The sequence below is a fragment of the Heterodontus francisci genome, chromosome 15, assembly GCF_036365525.1.
Source record: "Heterodontus francisci isolate sHetFra1 chromosome 15, sHetFra1.hap1, whole genome shotgun sequence".
Taxonomy (NCBI): Eukaryota; Metazoa; Chordata; class Chondrichthyes; order Heterodontiformes; family Heterodontidae; genus Heterodontus; species Heterodontus francisci.
Window position 1 is genome coordinate 15,730,899 of NC_090385.1, and position 23,132 is coordinate 15,754,030.

Here is a 23,132-nt window from a genome sequence, read left to right on the forward strand (position 1 = left end):
TTTCAGTCCCCAGTTGGAATGGAATATTTCTGAATTGCGGCACCTGTCTTAGAACTATTCTGGGATGCCCTGCCTTCAGTTGGGAGGTCTGCGTGGTTTACGAGTGCCAGATGGAGCGGTCAATTCAAGACCATTTCTATCTTCAGCTCTGAGCCTGTTATTTTTCTGCCCTGTGTGTCAAAGTAAGTTTTCTATTTATAATACTTGCATTTTCAACGGGGAAGAAATGAAATGATTAATTATTTCTGAAGCTTTCTTGGGGGTGAGGTGTGGGCGGGGGGGGGGGGGGGGTGGGGGGGGTGGTGTTACGTATGGAGCAAAATAGAGGAAACAGCCTTGGGATTTTCTGTGCCGGTGAATTTCATTGCTTGTTTATTTCCATTGGCCGCCCTCCATAAAAAAAATGGTAAATGTCCTTTGAAAAGGTATTGAGGCTCAATTGAGACGACAGAGGATTACATTACACTGACTGCTATCTGGTTACAGTACGCCACGAATTCATTCGTCCAGCTAACGAGGAAGTGTTATTGGGCTGCTCGTTTTAAGTTGCGATCTTGTTTGTGCGTGTAGCAGTGGAAGGAACCGATCACAGAGTAATTTCTCGCCCGGCAGCAGCTCTGTTAATCCATCTCACCTTGACATTCTAAACTGCAAAGTCAGTCTTTTGTTGTAACATTTGAAGGTTCATTGTGGATGAATCTAAATGACTGTGGCTGTGTCCATTTATAAGCCAATGACTAACTACCTGCCTTCGGACCAGGATCAAAGTCCATTGATAAGAAGGAGGTCAGTCGACCAACTGCTCCTGAGCTGCTGCTTCGCAAACAATGCTGAGTGCATGCGTGCAAGAAATCTCAATTACACAGTCGAGTGACAGACGTAGCGCACGCGTTCTGCGTTAGCTCTGTGTGGTGCCTGATCATTGCAGCTTTCTTCCATTTGTTTGCCACTCAACTATTTATGTATAGAAATAATTTCTGAAGTCTGGCTTGAAAAGTTAATCCCCGCCAGCTACTGGACCAGAAAAGGAAGATGAAGGATTTCGACGGCAGTCAGAGCGCATCCTGGCTGTTATTCATTGCAGTTCTGTTCCAGGCAGTGACCAGAGTGGAATTGGTGTCAACAGCCATTATCAATGTGATTAACATTTCTCCCGCCACCAACAGTATGTTTACAATCCGTGTACCGGGCATTTATGGTGCAAACTCGCCAGTCAAAGGAGCCAGAGGTGTCATTGGGATCCCAAATTCTCATGATGCTTTCGCCTGTGAGCAAAACGTTGACTTCAGTGCCATGGAGACACCCTGGATAGCTTTAATAGAAAGGGGGAATTGTACTTTCGCAACGAAGATTGGGAAAGCAAAGGACAGAGGGGCTGCTGCAGTTGTAATATTTAATGAAGAAGGACAAGGCAACAGAACTGATCCCTTTATCCATTATGGTAAGAGCAAAGTTACTTCAATATTCATTCAAATGCTTTTGGAGTATTTAGCATTAATGAAATGTTAACAATGCTGAATAATTCCATTTGATGGAACTTTGATATTCAGGACAAGTTGCTGGGTGTATGTGTGGTACCCCAAATTCAAGTTGCTCAATCTCAAAATTAGATTCTTGGTCCCTTTCTTTGTTTTCCTACTTAACCTACCACATTTCCTCTCCTCTCTTCCTTCCCTGAAGTGGTTGACTCCTCATTGGAGTGTGATTCTGCAGATACTGCTTATCCTTGGGAACCTTGGTACCATTCTTCCTGGAAGAAAATCGGGGCAATTCAGCCCCTTGACTCTTCGCTGCTATTCATTTAGACTGTTGCTGATCGGCACCTCAACTCCATTTATCCACCTTTAATCCACATCCCTTGATAGCCTTACCAAGAGAAAACCAATGAATCCCAGTCTTGAAAACTTAAAAATGTCAATTGTCCCAGCATTCAGATATCTTTGTGAAAAAGTGCTCCTTGATTTTACTCCTGCATATACAGTGTGAGATTTTGAGTTATCAGAGCAGACCTCAATTCTATCCTCATCCCAGTCTCCACAAGCAGTGCAGGATTGCAATCAGCAGTAGGAAACAGGTCTGACTGTTCCAAGACCTAGCCCAGGGTGCCTAGGCAAATTGTAAAACTAGCATTGTCCTGCCTGAGATCAACTAACTAGATACAGACCCACATACAAGTCTAGAGTCTTCCTGATCTGTCCAGTGTATCTGCTCACCAACTGAATCAGTTGAGCTATCAGGGGAGCTCGATTCCATACTTAAAGTTACTCTCTGAATTTGACCAGGGCATTTTATTCAGCTTTGCATTATATATTTACATTAGCAGAAGCTGTCAATGTGCTCTATGTTGTGAATACACAATGCTATTCCCAGAAGATTATTCGTGACTGTGATGCCAGTTTTATTGAAGTAAAATTGGCAGTTTAAATTAACAGGAAATTTAGATCCTGAAATTCCCTTCCACACCATCCTGACTTGTAACTATATCGCCATTCCTTCACTGTCACTGGGTCAAAATCCTTGAACCCCCTTCCTAACAGCACTGTGGGTGTACCTGCCCCACATGAACTGCAGCGGTTCAAGAAGGCAGCTCACCACCACCTTTTCAAGGGCAATTAGGGATGGGCAATAAATGCTGGCCTGGCCAGTGATTCCCACATCCCATGAATCAATAAAAAAAAAGACATGACTTGCCCCCAGTATTCCCCGACTTGTTGGAATTCCCAGACTCGGGGTATCTGAATAAAGTGTGTGGGTGCCCATGCCAGTATCATGGGGTGCCCACTGTTTCTTAATGGTAGTATTGGCCCATTGGCACAAAGGAAGGGGCTCTATCATTGGCCTCAGAATCCTGAGTTCTGATGCTCGTGTCCTAACTCTCACCAAGTCCTGATCACCCGTTACCCCTGACCTACATTAGTTCCTGACTCATCCTCATTTACAAATCCCTCCATGGTCTCGCTCCTCCATGTCTCTATAACCTCCTCCAGCCCTAACACCTTCCAAGATCTCCTCCAATTCTAACCTCTTGAGGATCCTCCATTTTAATCATTTCCCCATTGGTGGCCGTGACTTCAGTTGCCTAGGCCTTAAGCTATGGAATTCCTTCCCTAAACCTCTTCACCTGTCTTTCCTCCTCCAAGATGCTCCTTATAACCTACCTTTTGACCATTTTTTGGTCACCAGCCCTAACATGTAGCTTGGTGTCAAATTTTGTTTGATGGCACTCCTTTGAAGCAGTTTGGGACATTTTACTATGTTAAAGGTACTCGATAAATATAAGTTGTAGGATGAGTGCCTGTGCAGCATCATCACAGTCGGGTTGGCCACTGTTTTCTAATAGAGATATTGGCGAACCACATGTATCGCACTTCCAGCAGGTTTGGCGGGAACAGTTTTGATGTGCAGAAGATCAGCCCTTTTTCCAATAAGGGTGTTTTCTTGGTGGAAGTTGAACTCTTGGTGACTTGGCTGCTTTAAGAAAAGACCGCAATTGTTGACAACGCGATCGGTAGGTGGCGCTGTTTTGGCACATGCGCAGATACAGCATGTGCCACGAAAACGTCACAGCCTGCGACTGTTGCAGCTGCCAGGACTAAAGATGGCGCTGCTCAAAAAATCACAGAGATGAAACCTAACAAACACGTGGCAGAATACAGTGGCCGGAGTGAGAGAGTGGAGCGGGCCGGGGAGAGCAGCGCGGGGGCCGGGGAGATCAGCGCGGGGGGCGGGGAGCTCAGCGCGGGGGGCGGGGAGAGCAGCGCGGGGGGCGGGGAGATCAGCGCGGGGGCCGGGGAGAGCAGCGCGGGGGGCGGGGAGAGCAGCGCGGGGGGCGGGGAGATCAGCGCGGGGGCCGGGGAGAGCAGCGCGGGGGCCGAGGAGAGCAGCGCGGGGGCCGGGGAGACCAGCGCGGGGAGACCAGCGGTAGCGGTGCCGGGGAGGGGGGGGCAGAGAAAGAGGGAGGGGAGAGGAGGAGAAAGAGGGAGGGGAGAGGAGGAGAAAGAGGGAGGGGAGGGGGGGAGAAATAGGGAGGGGAGGGGGGGAGAAAGAGGGAGGGGGGGGGGAGAAAGAGGGAGAGGTAAGGAAGGGGGGAGGGGGAGAAAGAGGGAGCGGGAGGGGGGGAGAAAGAGGGAGGGGAGGGGGGGAGAAAGAGGAAGAGGGAGGGAGAGAGAGAGGGAGGGAGGGGGGAGGAAGAGGGGAGAAAGAGGGAGAGGGAGAGAAAGGGGGAGAGGGGAGAAAGAGGGAGAGGGGGAGAAAGAGGGAGAGAAAGGGGGAGAGGGGAGAAAGAGGGAGAGGGGGAGAAAGAGGGAGAGAAAGGGGGAGGGGGGGTGAAAGAGGGAGAGGGAGGGGTAAGGAAGGGGGATGGGAGAGAGCTGGGGGGAGAGGGAGGAAGGGGAGAGAGTGGGGGGGGGGGAGCAGCGGAACGGAAGAGGAGCGCCTTTTTCTGTGCATGCGCCATAAACACAACAGCAAAAGACTTACCGACCAGTCCCTGGACCCGGTGACACCAAGGTCTTCGCACGCTCGCTCCCCGCGGCTCTCTACGGCCTCTCGCTTCCGGCCCTCTCCATTCAGCCGTTCCCTCCAGCTGCGGATGCCCAATCCAGTTGCTTTCTCCCCTACCCAGTTGCTTTCTCTACTTCTCCTCAGTACTTCAGGCATTGCAACTGTTTGGTCCCTGCATTTTGCATGCTCCCTCTCCCCACCCCTCCCCGCACTCCCCACCCCTCCCCCTCTTCACCCACCCCTCCCTCTACCCCCCCCACCATAGTTGAATATCTGAAGTGCAGTTGCAAAGTCGGGGAAATAGCATGCAAAACAAAACCTCAACAATTCTGGGTTTAATTATTGAAAAGTTTTATTAAGTTCATTAAGTATCCGCGGAACTGCTGTGCATGGATACATGAGTGTTGTGTCCAGCATTCCCGTTAGACAGACAGGCCGAGTCTCTGCTATGCACAGCTAAAGAGATTATTCCTGGAGAGCCTTGTGGTGAATAAAAGCTTGGCTCTCTATTCCACTACTGTATTGTCCATGTGAAGAAGGCAAAGTCACAAGAGTCTGAGCTCAGTCTATTCTTGGTGAATGTTCCCCAAGCGCATCCCAATGTGCATTCCCAATTCATCCATAAATGCAATGTTCCTTTCCACATCGTGATGAGCTCCGCAGCATGATCTAGTTGCCTTCGTTGCTTGAATGCTGACCTTAAGTCTCGAGGATTGTTTTCTCGACGGCATGTTTTACATGAAAAGAAATAAAGCAAATCAGAGTCAGAGCTTGCCTCCCTCCATCCACTGAAATTACTGTTGTGCACACCTTTTTAAGTTCTGCAGTGAAGGCACCAATTGATAATGTCGCCAATGAAGCACTTATTACCCACCTCAGATGCAGGAATCATCACATCCTTGCGTCCTCTCCCGCACTGCCTCCTTTGCTTGAATGCCGTCCTGAAGTGTCAAGGATTGTTTTCTCAAGGGCACGTTTTACATGAAAGAAAATAAGGAAAGAACAGGAGTGTCAGAGCTTCCCTCCCTCCAATGAAATTACTGTTGAGAATGCTTTGTGTTCTGCGGTAAAGGCATGTACTGATAACACCGCCAATGAATCACTTAGTACCCACCTCAGCTGTAGGAGGCAGGATGATGTTACTGCCCCTATCTCGTGATGGTTCAATGCTGCTCTCAGGGAAAACATGAATGATGTGAGGGTGCTGGAAAAGAAGCACATTTCTTTTGGGCTATGAACATAAAGCTGGCCATTTAGCCCAGCAGTTCCCTGCCAGTGGTTATGTTACTCGTGCGTCTTTCCATCCATTCCCATTTAATCCTGCCTATTACTATCACCAGTTGTGTTCACAGCAAGAGCATTCACATTTCTGCTACCACTGGACACGGCATGCTTGTTTCTTTTAGTGCTCAGTCTCTTCTTGCTGAATGTTCCCCAAGTGCTTGACCCCTTTGGACGCCCTCTCTGCTTGACAGGCAGCAACTGGCAATTGCGGAGTCTCACAAGGCTCTGCATGGTTGTTTCAACGTCGGATGGGGAAACAGGTGGCTGTGTGTCCATGAGCACTGCCCTGATGCGTGTAGGAGCAGGTAACTGTGTGTCCATGAGCACTGCCCTGATGGGTGTAGGAGCAGGTGACTGTGTAACTGAGCAGCAAGGAGAAGGTACCGCAGGTAGGGGAAGTGGAGATTTGAACAGGCAGGCATATGTATGGTCCATCAGATCATTAGACCAGGGGGTGAGACGCTCAGGATCCAGGATTTGTGACACGTGACTGATGTCCAGCGCGCGGCCACCTCCATCCGAAGGTGCTTCCGGGCAATTGTTGGGCATAGTAAATGGCTCCATCTCATCAGCCAGTCCTTGCTGCCAGCGGAGAGTCTGTTGCCACAGCCAATCCAGTCTCCTCATGAATGCTGCCGTTCCACTCTGCAGAATGGCCTGTTGTAGCTGGTACAATTGATCTGAAAGCAAGCGGTATTTTTCATTGTGGCTGAGGGGCCTTGGCTGTTCCTCTGTAATCACAATGGCAGCAGCCATGCCTGTCGTCGTTGGTGTCTGAGATGCATGCCAGCGACAATTGGGGGCGAGCCTGTCCAAAGGCAGACCCAGAGTCCTCTGCACAACAACAGCATGTTTGCAGGGCAACAAAGTCTGAATGGAGAAGATGCAGCTGCAGGTAGCCTGGCCATCATGTACCTGCAGTGTGTACTGTTTGGCGCCAGAAATCACAGTCACTGTGCCTTCATCCTGCTACATGCGGTGGCCCAGACAATGGAAATGTTTTCAGAGCAACTTACAACAGAGACTGGAGAACATGCGGTGGCCCAGCCAATGGAAATGTTTTCAGAGCAACTTACAACAGGGACTGGAGAACATGCGGTGGCCCAGACAATGGAAATGTTTTCAGAGCAACTTGCAAAGGCAGAGCAACTTACCTTGGAACAATCTCCTGTGTCAAATAAAAATGAAGCAAGTCTCCTAAACGAATAAATAATTCAGATAAAATGCGAGAAAATGCCCGACGAAACCTCTCCTCCTTCCACTTTCAAAAAGTCGCGCCGAAGCTTTGACGCATGCGCAGAGGCCAAACTGGCGCGTCGGCGAGGAAGACGAAATAACGCGATGACGTCATCTGCGCATGCGCACAGCGGTACCGGCAGAACGGACCGCAGCGCATGCGCAGAGATGAGGAGACTGTGTGCGCATGCGCGTACCGCGTCGTCTGCGCATGCGCAAAGCGGTCCTGGTCAGCCCGACCGCAGCGCATGCGCAGGGGGCATGAGACCATCTGCACATGTGCGCACCGCGGCGCATCCTGATGACGTGTCCGATGAAGTAGCGTTGTCATGAATTACTTTGTTAAGAAAACCAGCCTTTCCAAGTTTGATGGATCCCATTTCTGCCACACAGTGTGCTTGCTTCATGCAAGAACATGGTATGCTCGGGTGGGGCGGGTTGCGTGCCAGAGACAGAACTTGCAGTAATTCTGCTGGAAGGCATCGTCCTGCCAATTCTAACTCTCTTACATCAGCACAAAAGGAGACAGATGCAAGAACTGACCGCCAAACACCAACACCTCCAAAAATGAGTGGTGCCCAGAGTAAAAGGGTTCCATCACGTTCTGCCCCTCACTACCCTCCACCCACGCTGATAGTCTGCCAAACATTCACTCCCTCCACCACTGACGCACAGTGGCAGCAGTGTGTACCATCTACTAGATGCACTGCAGCAATGCACCAAGGCTCCTTAGACAGCACCTTCCAAACCTGCGACCTCTACCAACTAGAAGGACAAGGGCAGCAAATACATGGGAACATCACCACCTGTAAGTTCCCCTCCAAGTCACACACCATCCTGACTTGGAATTATATCGCCGTTCCTTCACTGTCGCTGGGTCAAAATCCTGGAACTCCCTTCCTAACAGCACTGTGGGTGTACCTACCCCACATGGACTGCAGCAGTTCAAGACGGCAGCTCACCACCACCTTCTCAAGGGCAATTAGGGATGGGCAATAAATGCTGGCCTGGCCAGTGACGCCTACATCCCATGAATGAATAAAAAAAAAGGTCCTGAGGCCTTAATGACCAGATTGGTCGTAAGATGTGTGCTAGCAACTGTGGAAACTGGTAAATGATGTCATATTATAGGTGGAGTAATGGAGGAACTGCAGATGGAAAAATACTTCAGCAAATAATAAACCTGGTTCATAAATGATACATTTTTATAAGTTATTTTTTGCAGTTTCCTTGTGCATCTCTGGATCAGAGATATGAACAGCAAACATTAAGGTACGCTAAGTAATACTCTCAGATTTGAACTGAATTTACATTTCCAGATGGGGAAAAATCACTTTTTGAGGGGCTAAGAATTTAATTCCTTGCAAGGGTTATGATAGTTATATATATTTCTCCCATCCTCTCTATGTATTTATATATATAGGGACAAAGCAAAATACTGCCAATGCTGGAAATCTGAAATAGAAACTGAATATGCTAACAATACGTAGCAGGCCAGGCAGCAACTGTGGAGAGAGAAAGAGAGTTAATGTTTCTAGTCAATAACCTTTTGTCAGAACTGGCTAAAAGTTAGAGATTTTAAGCAAATCCAGCGGCGGGGAAAGGGGTGATGGGAGGAAAGAACAAAAGGGAAGATCTGTGATAGGGTGGAGGGCAAGGAGCGATTAAATGACAAAAGGGACGATAGTGCAAGGCAAAAGGAGATGGTAATGGGACAAGTAAACAAACAAAAGATGCATCTAGAGGAGGTGTAAGTGGCAACAGCGGAGTAATTCCCAGCACCTGCTGTCCAGAAAACTGGGAGCAGTGGTTATGATATGAACATGTTCAATTCAGTGTTGAGTCAGGAAGGCTGTAAAGTGCTTATGCAAAAGATAAGGTGGTGTTCCTCGAGCTTTCGTTGAGCTCCATTCGAACAGTGCAGGAATCTGAGGGCAGAGAGGCCAGAGTGGGAGTGGAATTAAAATGGCAAGCATCTGAAAGCTCAGGATAACATTTGTGGCTTGCATCCACTAGAGTTTAGGAGAGTATGAAGTGACTTGATTGAAACATATAAGATCCTGAGGGGTCTTGACAGGGTGGATGTGGAAAGGATGTTTCCCTTATGAGAGAATCTAGAACTAGGGGTGACTGTTTAAGAATAAAGGGTCGCCCATTTAAGACAGGGATGAGGAGAAATTTTTTTTCTCAGAGGGTCGTGAGTCTTTGGAACTCTCTTTCTCAAAAGGCAGTGCAAGCAGAGTCTTTAACTATTTTTAAGGCAGAGGTAGATAGATTCTTGATAAGCAAGGGGGTGGAAGGTTATCGGGGGTAGGTGGAAGTGTGGAGTAATCAGTTCAGCCATGAACTTATTGAATGGCGGAGCAGGCTCGAAGGGCCGAGTGGCCTACTCCTGCTCCTAATTCGTATGTTCGTATGTATGAGTGACCGGTGATGTGTAGCAAAGCAATCACCCACTTTATGGTTGGTCTCCCATATGTAGAGGAGACCACATTGTGAGTAAAGTATACTAAATTTCAAGAAGTACAAGTGAATCTGCTTCGCCTGGAAGGAGTGTTTGATGCCTTGGATGGTCAGAAGGGAGGAGGTAAAAGGGCAGGTGTTGCATCTCCTGCACTTGCACGGGAAGGTGTCATGGAAAGGGAAGGGATTGTTGGAGATGATTGAAGAATGGGCAAGGATGTCGTGGAGGGACCAGTTCCTTCGGAATGCTGAAAGGCGAGGGGAGGGTTAGTATCACACTGAAGGTGGTGAAAATGGCAGAGGATGATTGGTGAAATGTGGGGCTGATGAGGTGGCAAGTGAGGAGCTTCATCAAGGTTCTGGGAGGGAGTGGAGAAGGGGTGAGAGCAGAGTGTGGGAAATGGGACAGGCAGGGTCAAGGGCCCTGTCAATCACAATGCGCAGGAGGGGAATCCTCAGTTGGAAGCACTGGTATGGAAGGTGGCATTGTCAAAATAGGTGCGACTGAGATGGAGAAGGATGGAATAGAGTGCTTACAGGAAGCAGAGTGTTAGGAAGTGCACTCAAGGTAGCTGTGTGAGTCAGTGGGTTTATAGTGAAAATTGATTGACAGCCTATCCCCAGAAATGAAGATGGAAACAGAGTTCGAGAAAGGGAAGGGAAGAGTTGGATATGGTCCTTGAGAAGGTGAGGGAGAGGTGGATATTAGAAGCACCACTATTGAAGTTTTCCAGTTCAGGGCAAGAGCTGGAGGCAGCACTGTTAGTTATCAGTGTACTGGAAAAAGAGGTAGGGAGGGGTCCTGTGTAGAACTGTTCCATGTGTCCCAGGAAAAGGCAGACATGGTGAGCACCCATACAGGTTCCCATAGCGACACCTTTTATTTGGAGGAAATAAATGTAATCAAAAGAGAAGTTATTTAGTATAATAACAAGTTCAGCCAGGCAGAGGAGGGTGGTGGTGGATAGGGACTGGTTGGTTCTCCGTTCAAGGAAGTGAAGGGCCTGGTAAGGGATGGAGATGAAGAGGGACTGGACATCAATGATGAAAAGGAGACAGTTAGTGCCAGGAGACTGGAAACTGTCTAAGTGACGGAGGGCGTCAGAAGGGTCACAGATGTAGGTGGGAAGAGACTGAATGAAGAAAGGAAAAAATAGAGTTGCGATAGGAAGAAATGTGTTCTGTGGAGCAGAATCAGACTGAAACGATGGGTCTACCAGGGCAGTACTTTTGTGGAAGGAGGTAAAGCAGACTATGAGGATGGAGGCCATTGGTAGGGTGGGGGTGGGATGGTGATGATCTCCTGCTGAGATGAAGTCGGTAATAGTCTGGGAAATGATAGATTGATGTTTGGTGGTGGAGCCATGTACCGGGGAAGGTAGGAGGAGGTGTCCGAGAGATGGCATTCGGCCTCCACAAGGTAGAGGACTGTTCGCCAAACCACAGTAGTGCCACCCTTGTCAACAGATTTAATGACAATGTTAGGGTTGGGTTTCACTTCAGAAACAAATCTTAGTCTTTTTGAAAACAAGCAGCAGCAGACACCCAATTTGGTAGAAGAACGTTGAACATACAAAGAAAAATGCTTCAGCAACTCACCAAAGCTCCTTCAACAGCACCTTCCAAACTCACGGCCTCTGGCAACTAGAAGAACAAGGGCACCAGATGCATGGTAACACCATCATCTGCAAGTTCCCCTCCAAGCCACACACCGTGCTGACTTGGTGTTCGCCGTTCCTTCACTGTCGCTGGGTCAAAATCCTGGAACTCCCTCCCTAACAGCACTTTTGGTGTACCCCAACCAGATGGACTGCAGTGGTTTAAGAAGGCAACTCACCACCATCTTCTCAAGGGCAATTAGGGATGGGCCATAAATGCTGGCATAGCCAGTGACGTCCACATCCCATGAACGAATATAAAAAAAACAAGAAAAAATTGTGCCAGGTTAGGGAAATGTATATGTGGAAGATAAACCACGTTGAAAGAATGACGAAGAAGCTAATGTTCTTCCTTATTTGTCTAACTTCCACACACACCAGAATTACCCAAAACTGGTGCAGATTGGATTCAGTAGGACAGTGTGTTGAACCCACTTGGATGCACCAGTATTATTGAAGTGCTTATCATGTTGCAGCTCTATTGACCCACTCAGATGGATTTGAAAGATTCTGTGATATTACTGGAAGACAATATGAGTTCTCCCAGTGTCCTGTTCAGTATATATCTTTAATTAACATCAGCATTTCCCTACATTACAATGCTGACTACTTTTCAAGGTATTTCATTGGGCCATCCTGAGGTTGTGAAACTTCCTTCCTTTCCCTTCCTTCCTTCTATGTGGTGCTCTTGCACATGATACTGAAAGAAACTTGCTTATTTGATCTTAATATAACCATAGCACAAGTGGAATGCCTTCTATTTTTTTCCTGTTGGGTCTTGCTTAGCCCGGAATATTGGGCCCTACTTTGAAACTGGTAACCATAACAGCACTTCGGGCAGTTTCAGGACAGAAGCCAGGCAAATTTGTGTTTTACTGCTTCTTATCTTGATGGTAAATCAACATGTCAAACAGGAAGTTGAGGTTATTTAAACATATTGCTTTCACAGATTGGAAATACAGCAGTTGACTTATTCAAATAAGCATTCTGATAGAATTGTGTGATTTACAGTCAAATATAACAGGAAAATTTCAGCGAGGCAGAGCTCGAGTGAAATTAAAAACATGAGTTCTTTGGGAATAGAAGCTAATAACAGAGAACTGGGGAGGTGGTGGTGTAGTGGTAATGGCAATGGACTAGTAATCCAGAGGCCCAGGCTACAACCTTGGGGACATGGGTTTGAATCCCACCCACAGCAGATGATGAAATTTGAATTCAGTTAATTTTTTGAATATCTGGAATGGTGACCATAAAACCTTTGTCGATTGTTGTAAAAACCCACCTAGGTTCACTAATACCCTTCAGGGAAGGAAATCTGCCATCCTTACCAGGTCTGGCCTACATGTGACTACAGACCCACAGAAATGTTGTTGACTCTTAAATACCCTCTGAAATGGCCTAGCAAGCCACTCAGTTTCTTGAGGGCAATTAGGGATGGGCAATAAATGCTGGCCTTGCCAGCGACACCCAGATCCCTTGAACAAATAAAAAGAAAATTGGACTATAATATTCATTTAAAGCTGTTTTGAAACTGCCGCACAATGCAGAGGATTGGGAAAAGGAAACATCATTGAAAATATGGTGATTCTGACAATATATAGTTTGTCAATGGCTGAAGATAGTGGCATACCCCTATTCTCCACAAACAAATAAAATGCACAGAAAAGAGTGCCCAGGTTGAACAACCTTCTGGACCAGGCTTCTCTAGTGACACAGATCCTGGTAAGTAATTATATACTGTGTATTAGAAAAGAAAAAAAAAGAAAGACTTGCATTTATATAGTGCCTTTCATGACCACCAGATGTCGCAAAGCACTTTACAGCTAATGAAGTACTTTTTGAAGTGTAGTCTCTATTGTAATGTAGGAAACACAGCAGCCAATCTACACACAGCAAGCTCCCACAAACAGCAATGTAATAATGACCAGATCATCTGTCTTTGTGATGCTGATTAAAGGACAAATATTGGCTAGGTCACCAGGGATAACTCCCCTGCCCTTCTTTAAAATAGTGCCATGGGATCTTTTACATCCACCTGAGAAAACAGCTGGGGCCTTGATTTAATGTCTCCACTGAAAGACAGCACTTCCGACAGTGCAGCACTCCCTTAGTACTGCACTGGAGTATCAGCCTTGATTTTTATGCTCAAGCCCTGGAATGGGCCTTGAACCTCGTGACTCAGAGGCAAGAGTGCTTTACCAAATGAGCTAATGCTAAAGACTTGTCATAATTGGGAAAGAATTATTTCTTACTGAGGAAGAATCAGAGTGAAGGGAGCAGATAATTGATGAACGAATCAAACTTCGGAGGGACAAAACCCCTGGTCAGCACATATTAAAAGAAGTTCGGGAAGAAGTGGCAGAGGTATTATTACATATATATAAAACATTACTAGAAGGAGAAATAGCGCCAAAGGGTTGGAGGACAGCTAATATGATTCCTATATTTAAAAAAAGGGAGATAGAACATGTCCAGGGATCTATAGACCAATTAGCTTAACATTGGAAATGCTAGGAAAGATAATTGAATCTTTCGTCAAATATGTAGTAGAAAAACATCAGAAATTGAAAATATAATAAACCGTAATCAGCATGGATTGCAAAGAAGGTCAAGCTTGACCAACCTTATGAAATTCTTTGAAGAAGTAACGGAAAAGTTAGATAAGGGTAATGTAGTAGACATAATATATTCAGATTTCCAAATAAGGTACCACATAGTAGCCTCTTAACTAAGGTCAGAACATTTGGGGGTGAATTTTATCCTGGCAGCGGGGGTTTTGACATCGGCAGAAACCGATGCCGAGATTCCCATGTTGCCTCTTGCCCAGAAGGCCCATCAAATTTAGTGCCAATCAGGCACTTAAGTGGACAGCAATGGGCCTTCCATAGGATCTGGGACCCCATCCCCTTGGAGAGATGTTGGCCAATCAGAGACCAGTAGCTACCGTACCATCGTGGAGGCGGAGGGCTGCTGCTGGAGGTGACTGTCCTGGAAGCCAAGGAGCATCACTGGAGCTGGGCCTCAGGTAGGTCCAGGTGGGAGGAGTCTCGTGAGGTGGGGGTCACGGGGAGGAGGGATGATCGGCAGCAAAGGCAGGGGGTGGCCCTCAATGGGACCCCCCCCCCTTCACGATGGCAGGTCCTTCGTTCAGGCACCAAGTGCCTTTTACTGAGGACTCCACCCACCCTGAAGCCGGGAAGCAGCCTGCACAGTTTTTCCTACCGTATTTCCTGTATGGTGACAGGGCCACCCGCTGCACAGGTAATTGTGGCTGTGGCAGGAATAGGCCGTTAATTGAGGGTTAATTGCCCAGTTACAGCTTCAACTGGTGGCAGAACAGGAAGGCCGTTCACTGACTTCTCGTGCTGGACTACATTCTGGCGGAGACGGGAATCCCTCCCACCACCTTCTCACCTGATTTTATGCCCTCCCTGCCTCCAAACCCGCCATCGGGGAGAACATAAAATTCCACCTGTGGAGTCAGGGGACCAGTAGCAGAATGGATAGCAAGCTGGTTACAAAACAGAAAACATAGAGTAAGGGTTAAAGTAGCGGTGTCCAACCTTTTCGCTTGAGGGGCCACATTAAAAATGTTGTCCTATATAGGGGGCCATTGAGCACATTTTGGAAGGATAAAGGCATTAAAAATTTATTTTAGTATTAATCAAAACAACAAATGTGCTTTTTGTGAACAAGCTTTAAATGAGAAGACTAATTTACTAAATTACTATGTTGAACACTGATTTAGTGAGATACCTGGCATTGTTTTTGCTCGCACAAGTAGACAATGTCTACCCGCACACTTGATGTAGTGATGCAGAGTATTCCAGATAGATGTCCATCTGTCAGGAATGATTGTAATCGCTCTCTCTCTCTCCCCCTGTGTCTGTGTATGTGTGTTGCTCTCTCTCTCTTTCTCTTTCTCATTCCTTCTCTGTGTCTGTGTCTGTCTCTTTCTCTCTCCCCTTCTCTGTCTGTCTCTCTCCCTCTCTCTCTGTGTCTCTCCTTCTCCCTATCTCTGTGTCTCTCTCCTTTTTGTCTCTCTCTTTCCCCCTCTCTGTGTCTGTCTGTCTCTCTCCCTCTCTCTGTGTCTGTCTCTGTCTCCCCCCACCTCCGAGTGTGTGTGTGTGTGCGCCTCTCTCTGTCTCCCTCTCTCTCCTGCTGTGTCTGTCTCTCCACCTTTCTGTGTCTGTCTCTCCTCCTTTCTCTGTGTCTGTCTCTCTCTGTCTCTCCCTCTGTGTGTGTGTGTGTGTGAATGTGTGTGTCTCTCTCCCTCTGTGTCTGTCTCCCTCTTTCTCCTCTCTGTGTCTGTCCCTCCCCCTCTGTCTGTCTGTGTCTGTCTTTCCCTCTCTGTATCAGTCTCTCTCCCTCTCTCTGTCTCTCTCCCTCTCTCTGTCTCTCTCCCTCTCTCTGTGTGTCTCTTTCTCTCTTCCCCTCTCTCTGTCTGCCTGTCTCTCTCTCTCACTCTCTCCTTCCCTCCCACTGGGCCTAGGCCGCAAGCTTCGGGTTCACCTTCACTTTAATTAGCATGCTGTCGGTTCCTCAGGCTGACTGCAACTACTGTCTCCATCATGACCCACTCCGCTCATTAACCTCTGGGGCCGCGCCACCGGGCCATAGCCAATCGCCATGCAGATACGCGGTGCTCTCTGGGAGTTTGCATCTCAGATTATGGTTCCGTCATTAGAGACCGGGGAGCAGGGGGACTACATTTCCTAGCAGGTGCTCACTCACCAAAAACAGCAGAGGCAGCCAATTGTAATGAAAATCTTTGGCAGGCTGGAAGAAATTTCACATCCCTGAAACTGAAAGCAAACGACCGAGGGCAGAACCCAGGCAGCAAGGAGGAGAAGCAGCCGAGTACAGTTACCATTCGCGGGCTGGATGGAAAACTTTGTTGGGACGGACTCTGGCCTGCGGGCTGTATGTTGGACAACCCTGGGTCAAAGTTAGTTACTCAGATTGGAAAATGGTGGGAAGTGATGTTCCACAAGGATCAGTGCTGGAAGCTTTGCTGTTCACCATTTACATAAATTTGGAAATCAGAAATACAATTCCAGATTTTGCAAATGACACCAAATTGGGCGTGTAGTTAATGTCCAGGAGGACTGTGATAAAATACAGGAAGACATTAAGAAACTTGCAGAATGGGCATGCAATTGGAAAATGAACTTCAATATAGATAAAGGCAAGGTAGTAGTACATTTTGGTAGGCAGAATAAGGAGGCCACATTCCACCTGCAAAATAAGTGTTTAAATGAGGTGGAGGAGCTGAAGGATCTGGGGGTACGGATATGCAAATCATTAAAAATAGTGATGTAGGTTTACAAGGTAATAAATAAAGTAAAAATTCGTTAGGATTCATTTCTAGAAGGATAGAATTGAAAAGCAGAGAAGTTACATTCAACATGTATAAAATCGTGGTTCGACCACATTTGGAGTACTTTGGACGTTTCAGGTGTACATATTATAAAAAAGGATATAGAGGCACTGGAGTAGGCGCAAAAAAGATTTATTAGAATGATACCGGAACTGAGAGGTGATAACATCGAGAAAGACTTGACAGGCTGGGCCTCCTTTCTCCAGAAAAGACCGAGGCGTAACCTGCTAGAGCTCTTCAAGATTATGCAAGGGTTTAGTCGGGCAGGTGTAAAGCAGATGTTTCCACTTTTGGGTGAGACCAGAACTGGAGGCCATAAATATAAGATAGTTACTAATAAATCCAATTGGAAATTCAGGAGGAACGTCTTTACCCAGAGAGTGATTAGAATGTGGAAGTCACTACCACAAGGAGTGGTTGAGGAGAATAGCATAGATTCATCCAAGGGGATACTCGATAAGTACATGAAAGAGAAAGGAATAAAAGGATATGTTGATGGGGTAAGATGATGAAGGCTGGGAGGAAGCTTGTGTGGAGCATAAACACTGGCCTGTTGGACTGAATGGACAATAAATGCTGGCCTAGCCAGCGACACCCACATCCTGTGAAAGAATAAAACAAAGAATGACTTGTTTCCGTGCTGTAGATATTTTATAATACTTTGTGAGTAATACTTCCATCATGTTTAATATGCTTGCCAGTGATCATAAAGCCATTAAGACGAAGAACTCAGGTGTACAGTGTTCTTTGTGCACAATTATTTATTCTGTGTGAATAAATAAATTACTGATTCTCGTAAAGTTTTACTGGGTATACACCTTCAGTTCAAAGATTATTCATAAAATGTCTTAATACGTCAACGGCTATTTCTTCCAAATTGTGTCTGATTATGCTCCTCTGAAGTGCCTTGGGACATTTTATTATATTAAAGGTACTATATAAGTACAAGTTGTTGGTGTTGTTGTTGTTGTTGTTCCATATCGTCAGCATCTACATTAGAAGACACAACCGTAGTTCAGTGGAGCAGAAGATAATCAAAATCATCAGGTTATGGATGGAGAAAGGTGCATATCCAGACTCGCAAAGAACAGACATCTGAGTTCCTTCAGTTCAGTTACTGATTGATTTGACAGATTACCTCAAAATTTCTGGCCATCACATCTTCTCTGAACTGTGTTCTCAGATGTCCTAAAAGCACTTAATTAAAGAAAGACTTACATTTATATAGCACCTTTCACAACCTCAGGATGTCCCAAAATGCTTAACAACTAATTAAGTACTTTAGGGATGTTGTCACTGTTATAATGTAGCAAACACAGCAGCCAATTTGTGCACAGCAAGCTCCCACTAACAGCAATGAAATAAATGAACAGATAATCTGTTTTAGTTATATAGGTTGAGGGATAAATATTGGCCAAGAAACTGGGAGGATCTACTCTGCTGTTCTTCAGAATTGTGCTTTAGGATCTTTTACATCCATCTGAGAAGGAGACTGGTCCTCAGTTTAACATTTCATCTCAAAAACAGCAATTACGACAGTGCCGAACTCCCTTCAGTACTATGCTGGTGAGTCAGCCTGGGTTTTGTGCAAGTCTCTGGATTGGGGACTTGAAGCCACAACCTTCTAAGAGTGCTACCAGCTGCATAACGGCTCATGGAAGTCTGCTGCTGAAACTGACAGCAATGGTAACTCAAGGTCAACCCTTGTTGTGAAAAAGCAATAGGTTGAATGAAAGAAATTAAGATGTAGGGGAAGGATATCAGAGTGGTAAGGAGAAGTAACAAGTGGCCCAGGGTTCAGAAACCACTTGTTAATGTTTCTAAGCCACATGAACGATTTAAACACAGATAACTGATGCAAACAGGTTAAAGTCACAGAATATACTAAAGGGAGGGGGGAGGGGTGGACTGCCAAAACAGATAAACAAGCCAAAAAAGATGATATTTATAATTGGGCAGATGAAATTCAATTCTTATCACTGAAAAGTATGACACGTTGTTAGGAAACATGGGTGTCCAAGCAGACTGTGATGCTATAGGATTTGCTAACTGTAAAAAGAGGTGAATATAGATGAAATATTTGCAGGAATGAAAGCAAATAGATGGTCAATTTGTACTACTAGGCCAATTAAGTATAAATTGGAAGATGTCATGCTAAGATTGTACAGTGCTCTCAACTATCTTCCCAATCTGAATGTTAGATTAACAGATCTATTATTCTTTCATTCTTGTCTTCCTTTTTTGAACATTAGGACAATATTTGCTATCCGGCCAACTTCAAGGCAGCATCTGCATTCCTTAATCTGTAAAAATATTAGCGAGAGTTTCACCTCTGTCCATTAACTCTAGGGTGTATCTGAGGTGGTCTTGGTGCCCTGCATTCAGGTTTAGCTTGAGCCTCTCCCTAATGGACTCCTTATTGATCTCAATACATGCTATCGATTCCTGAAGCAAGATGATGGAATTTAGACTTTATTGATGATCTTCATCAATGAAGGCTGCAGTGAAGAATTAATTTAATACATTTACCATTTACTGATTCTCTATACAATGCTAATCCCTTATTCCTTTAACTTCAACACACAATTGACCACGTTGATAGGTTATTGATAGTATGTCTGCCCAGGCACTGGTAGCCATTCAGTACCTCTCCCAAACACCCATTCATCTCATATGAACGGCAGCTGACTATTCAACCAAGGTAGGTATCTCATCAAGACCTGATGCTGTCCTCATCTGATAGGCACACATATACACTTCCCAGCAAGGGTCCCTGGAGGAAGTATGCTAGATATTTTTTTACACCCTTCCTAATATGGGGTAATTAAGCCAATTTCACCTGTGAAAATGCTGCCTCATTTGAGATTAAGTAATTCAGCAGAAACCTGGAATGTTCTTGGTGCTTTATGGTAGCAGTGTCCCTTTGTACCATGATACAGCCCTCTTCTACTGTCTCAATTGTTTCTTTTAGTTTTGCCCTTTTGTATGTCTCTCAGTGCTGAATACAATTTGTTTCCTTTCATTTAAAATAAATTCTGCTTTGTTATTATGTTAGTTTAATTAGCAGGATGTGATCTTGGTGCTGCTATGCTCTGCTTTTTCCTCAAACAAATATATTTTCTTCTACCTCTTAAACAACAATTTTCTTTTATACTCTTGTTTTCTATTTCTACTTTCCACTTAAACCTCCCTAGAGTTTTTTCTCACAGTCCCAAAATTTTCTAAGACCTTGTACACCTGCATCACTGTCATAGAGCCTTGTGCCAAAAATGACTCCGAATCTCCTTATACAACAACCATTAGAACTAAGTGCTCATCCACTCCAAGTTACTAATCAATTCTAATGGATGGCTGAATACTAAATCTAGTGTAGCGTCTGTCCTAGTACCCCATTTATATATCACGTTAACATGTAGTCACTGATTACCTCCATAAAATTACTTGCACTTTCATTCCTTCATTTGGTTATTACAGTCACTTGCCTCATTTTCTCCAGACACGAAATGACAATGCTATTAGTACGTCACTTTACACAATTTGGCAGGGAACGTTTTTCAGAGAAGGTTTGCTCAAGAGTTAATGTACCTAAAAGACCATTTGGAATTTTTTCTTTTTGCTGCTCCAAGCTACAGCCAATTAGAACTCCTTCATTTCCTTTGAAGCCCGTGGGATTTTGATTTATATTCATTCTCGGGATGTTGGCATCGCTGGCAAGGCCAGCGTTTATTGCGCATCCTCAAGTTGCTCTTGAGAAGGTGGTGATGGGTCTTCTTGAACTTAATACACCTTCTGAAGTTTATAAAATGTAAAACAGCAGCTACATACATCAGGTGTGTAATCAGTGCGCTATCTTTTCTGACCTCTCGGACACAAACACAGATATACACATTCAGGTTCCCTGTGTGTGTATTTTTTTTATAACTGATATGGCTGGCAGGAGACTCCAATGTCATGTGATGGCTGTATTATTATGTGTGGGAGCCAAAGGGCTGCTCCATGCCTAATGTAACTAGCATGCCGTAATGCACAGCGTCTGCTTAAAACCTGAGCACACACTGTGTGCTAGGCTCATGATAGCCTATTTATTTAAATAAGGCAGGGTTGGGCACACTACAATATGATTTGGAGGCAATCCCCAATTGACTGAATGCCTGGTTAAAATTTGCCCTGCCAGGAATGCTGATTTCTTCAATTGGGACTATTCTTTTCAAACGCTAGAGCATCTATCTCCTTTGCAACAAAATGTGTCGGAAGTCATTGAACCTCGTTGGACTCTCCTTGATAGCTACTTAAAAGTGCACTGCATCTTTTAGCACTAATTGCTAAAGACCTTGAAGCAGGTGTAAAGGAGATTTACTGGAATGGCACCAGAGATGAGGGACTTCAGTTATGTGGCAAGAACTGGAGATGCTGGGGTTGTTCTCCTTAAAGCAGAGAAGGTTAAGGGGGAATTTAATAATGGTGTTCAAAATGGTTTTGAGAGAGTAAATAAGGAGAACTTGTTTCCACTGGCAGGAGTATCGGTAACCAGAGATAACAGATTTAAGATCATTGACAAAAGAAGCAGCTGGGAGATAAGGAGATATTCTTTTAGGCAGTGAGTTGCTATGATCTGGAATGCACTGCCTGAAAGGATGCTGAAAGCAGATTCAATAGGAACTCTCAAAAGGATTTGGATGTATACTTGAAAAGGAAAATAAATGTACAGGGTTATGGGGAAAGCGGGAGGAAGTGGGACTAACTAGATAGGTTTTTGAGAGAGCTGGTACAGGTACGATGGGCCAAAGGTCTCCTCCTGTGCTGTATGATTTATGATTCTATGACTGTAGTTGTTACATGTCAAGGGTCTCTTATTTGGACCTGTTTAAAGATCCCTGCCAGTACAGATGTAGATACCCAAAGAAAGCTGTCATTAAACATTGGGGATGGTAGCAAAGTGTTACTGTTACTAGACTAATATTCCAGAGGCCTGAGCTAATGCCTTGAGGACATGAGTTCAAATCCCACCATGGCACCTGGGGGAATTTAAATTTAATTAATTATTAAATCTGGAATTAAAAAGCTAGACTCAGTAATGATGATCATGAAACTACCAGATTGGTTCATTACTGTCCCTCAGGGAAGGAAATCTTCCATCCTTACCTGGTCTGGCTTACGTGTAATTCCAGAGCCACAGCAATGTGGTTAACTCTTAAATGCCCTCTGAAATGGCCTAGCAAGACATTCAGTTGTATCAAGCTGCCAGAGAAAAATTTAACAAGAATAAAACCTGACAGCATCAACCTAGGCACCGGAAATGTCAAAGGCACAGATTGTTCAGTCAACCCTGCAAAGTCCTCCTCATTAACATTTGGGGACTTGTGCCCAAATTAGGACAACTGTCCAACAGACTAGTCAAGCGGCAGCCTGGCATAACCATACTCACAGAACCATGCCCCAGACAACTTGATCACCATCCCTGGGTATGTCCTGTCCCAACAGCAGGACAGACCTACCAGAAGTGGTGACACAGTGGGGAGGGAGTAGCCTTGGGAGTCCTCAACATTGACTCCAGATCCCATGAAGTCTCATGGCATCAGATCAAACATGGGCAAGGAAACCTCCAGCTGATTACCACCAACTGCACTCACTCAACTGATGAATCAGTACTCCTCCATGTTGAACACCACTTGGAAGAAGCACTGAGGGTAGCAAGGCACAGAATATATTTTGGGTGGGGAACTTCAATGTCCATCACCAAGAGTGGCTCCATAGCACCACTACTGACCGAAAGACACATTTGCAAGATTGGGCCTGCGGCAGCTGCTGAGAGAACCAACAGGAGGCAAAAACCTACTCGACCTCGTCCTCACCAATCTACCTGTCACAGATGTATCTGTCTATGACAATATTAGTAGGAGTGACCACCGTGCAGTCTTAGTAGAAATGAAACCTTGCCTTCATACTGAGGGCACCCTCCATTTGTTGTGTGGCACTACTACTGTGCTAAATGGGATAGATTCAGAACGGATCTAACAACTGAAAACTGGGCATCCATGAGGCGCTATGGGCCATCAGCAGCAACAGAAATTGTATTCAACCACAATCTGCTACTTCATGGCCTAGCATGTCCCTCACTCTATCATTACCTTCAAGCCCAGGGACCAACCTTGGTTAAATGAGGAGTGCAGGAGGGCATGCCAGGAGCAGCACCAGGCATACCTAAAAATGAGATACCAACCTGCTGAAGCTACAACACAGGATTGCATGCATGCTAAAGAGCAGAAGCAGCATGCTATCGACAGAACTAAGCAATACCACAACCAATGGATCAAATCAAAGCTCTGCAGTCTTGCCACATCCAGTTGTGAATGGTGGTGGACAATTAAACAATTAACCAAAGGAGGAGGCTCGACAAACATCCCCATTCTTAATGACGGAGGATCCCAGGACGTCAGTGCAAAAGACAAGGTTAAAGCATTTATAACCATCTTCAGCCAGAAGTGCCGAGTGGATGATCCATCTCAGCCTGCTCCTGACATCCCCAGCATCACAGATGCCACTTTTCAGCCAATGCAATTCACTCCACATGACATCAAGAAATGGCTGAAGGCACTGGACACAGCAAA

General features: G+C 45.6%; 1 protein-coding gene across 1 annotated transcript in view; it reads left to right on the forward strand.

Moving 5' to 3' along the window:
• The first annotated feature begins 337 nt into the window (after positions 1 to 337).
• The window catches only part of LOC137377493 (E3 ubiquitin-protein ligase RNF128), a 170,593-nt gene continuing 147,798 nt past the window's right edge, over positions 338 to 23,132 (forward strand). The window contains exon 1 of the mRNA XM_068047145.1: positions 338 to 1,441. Coding sequence (XP_067903246.1) covers positions 1,033 to 1,441 — 409 coding nt within the window. The 5' untranslated portion in view covers positions 338 to 1,032. The remainder of the gene's footprint in view (positions 1,442 to 23,132) is intronic.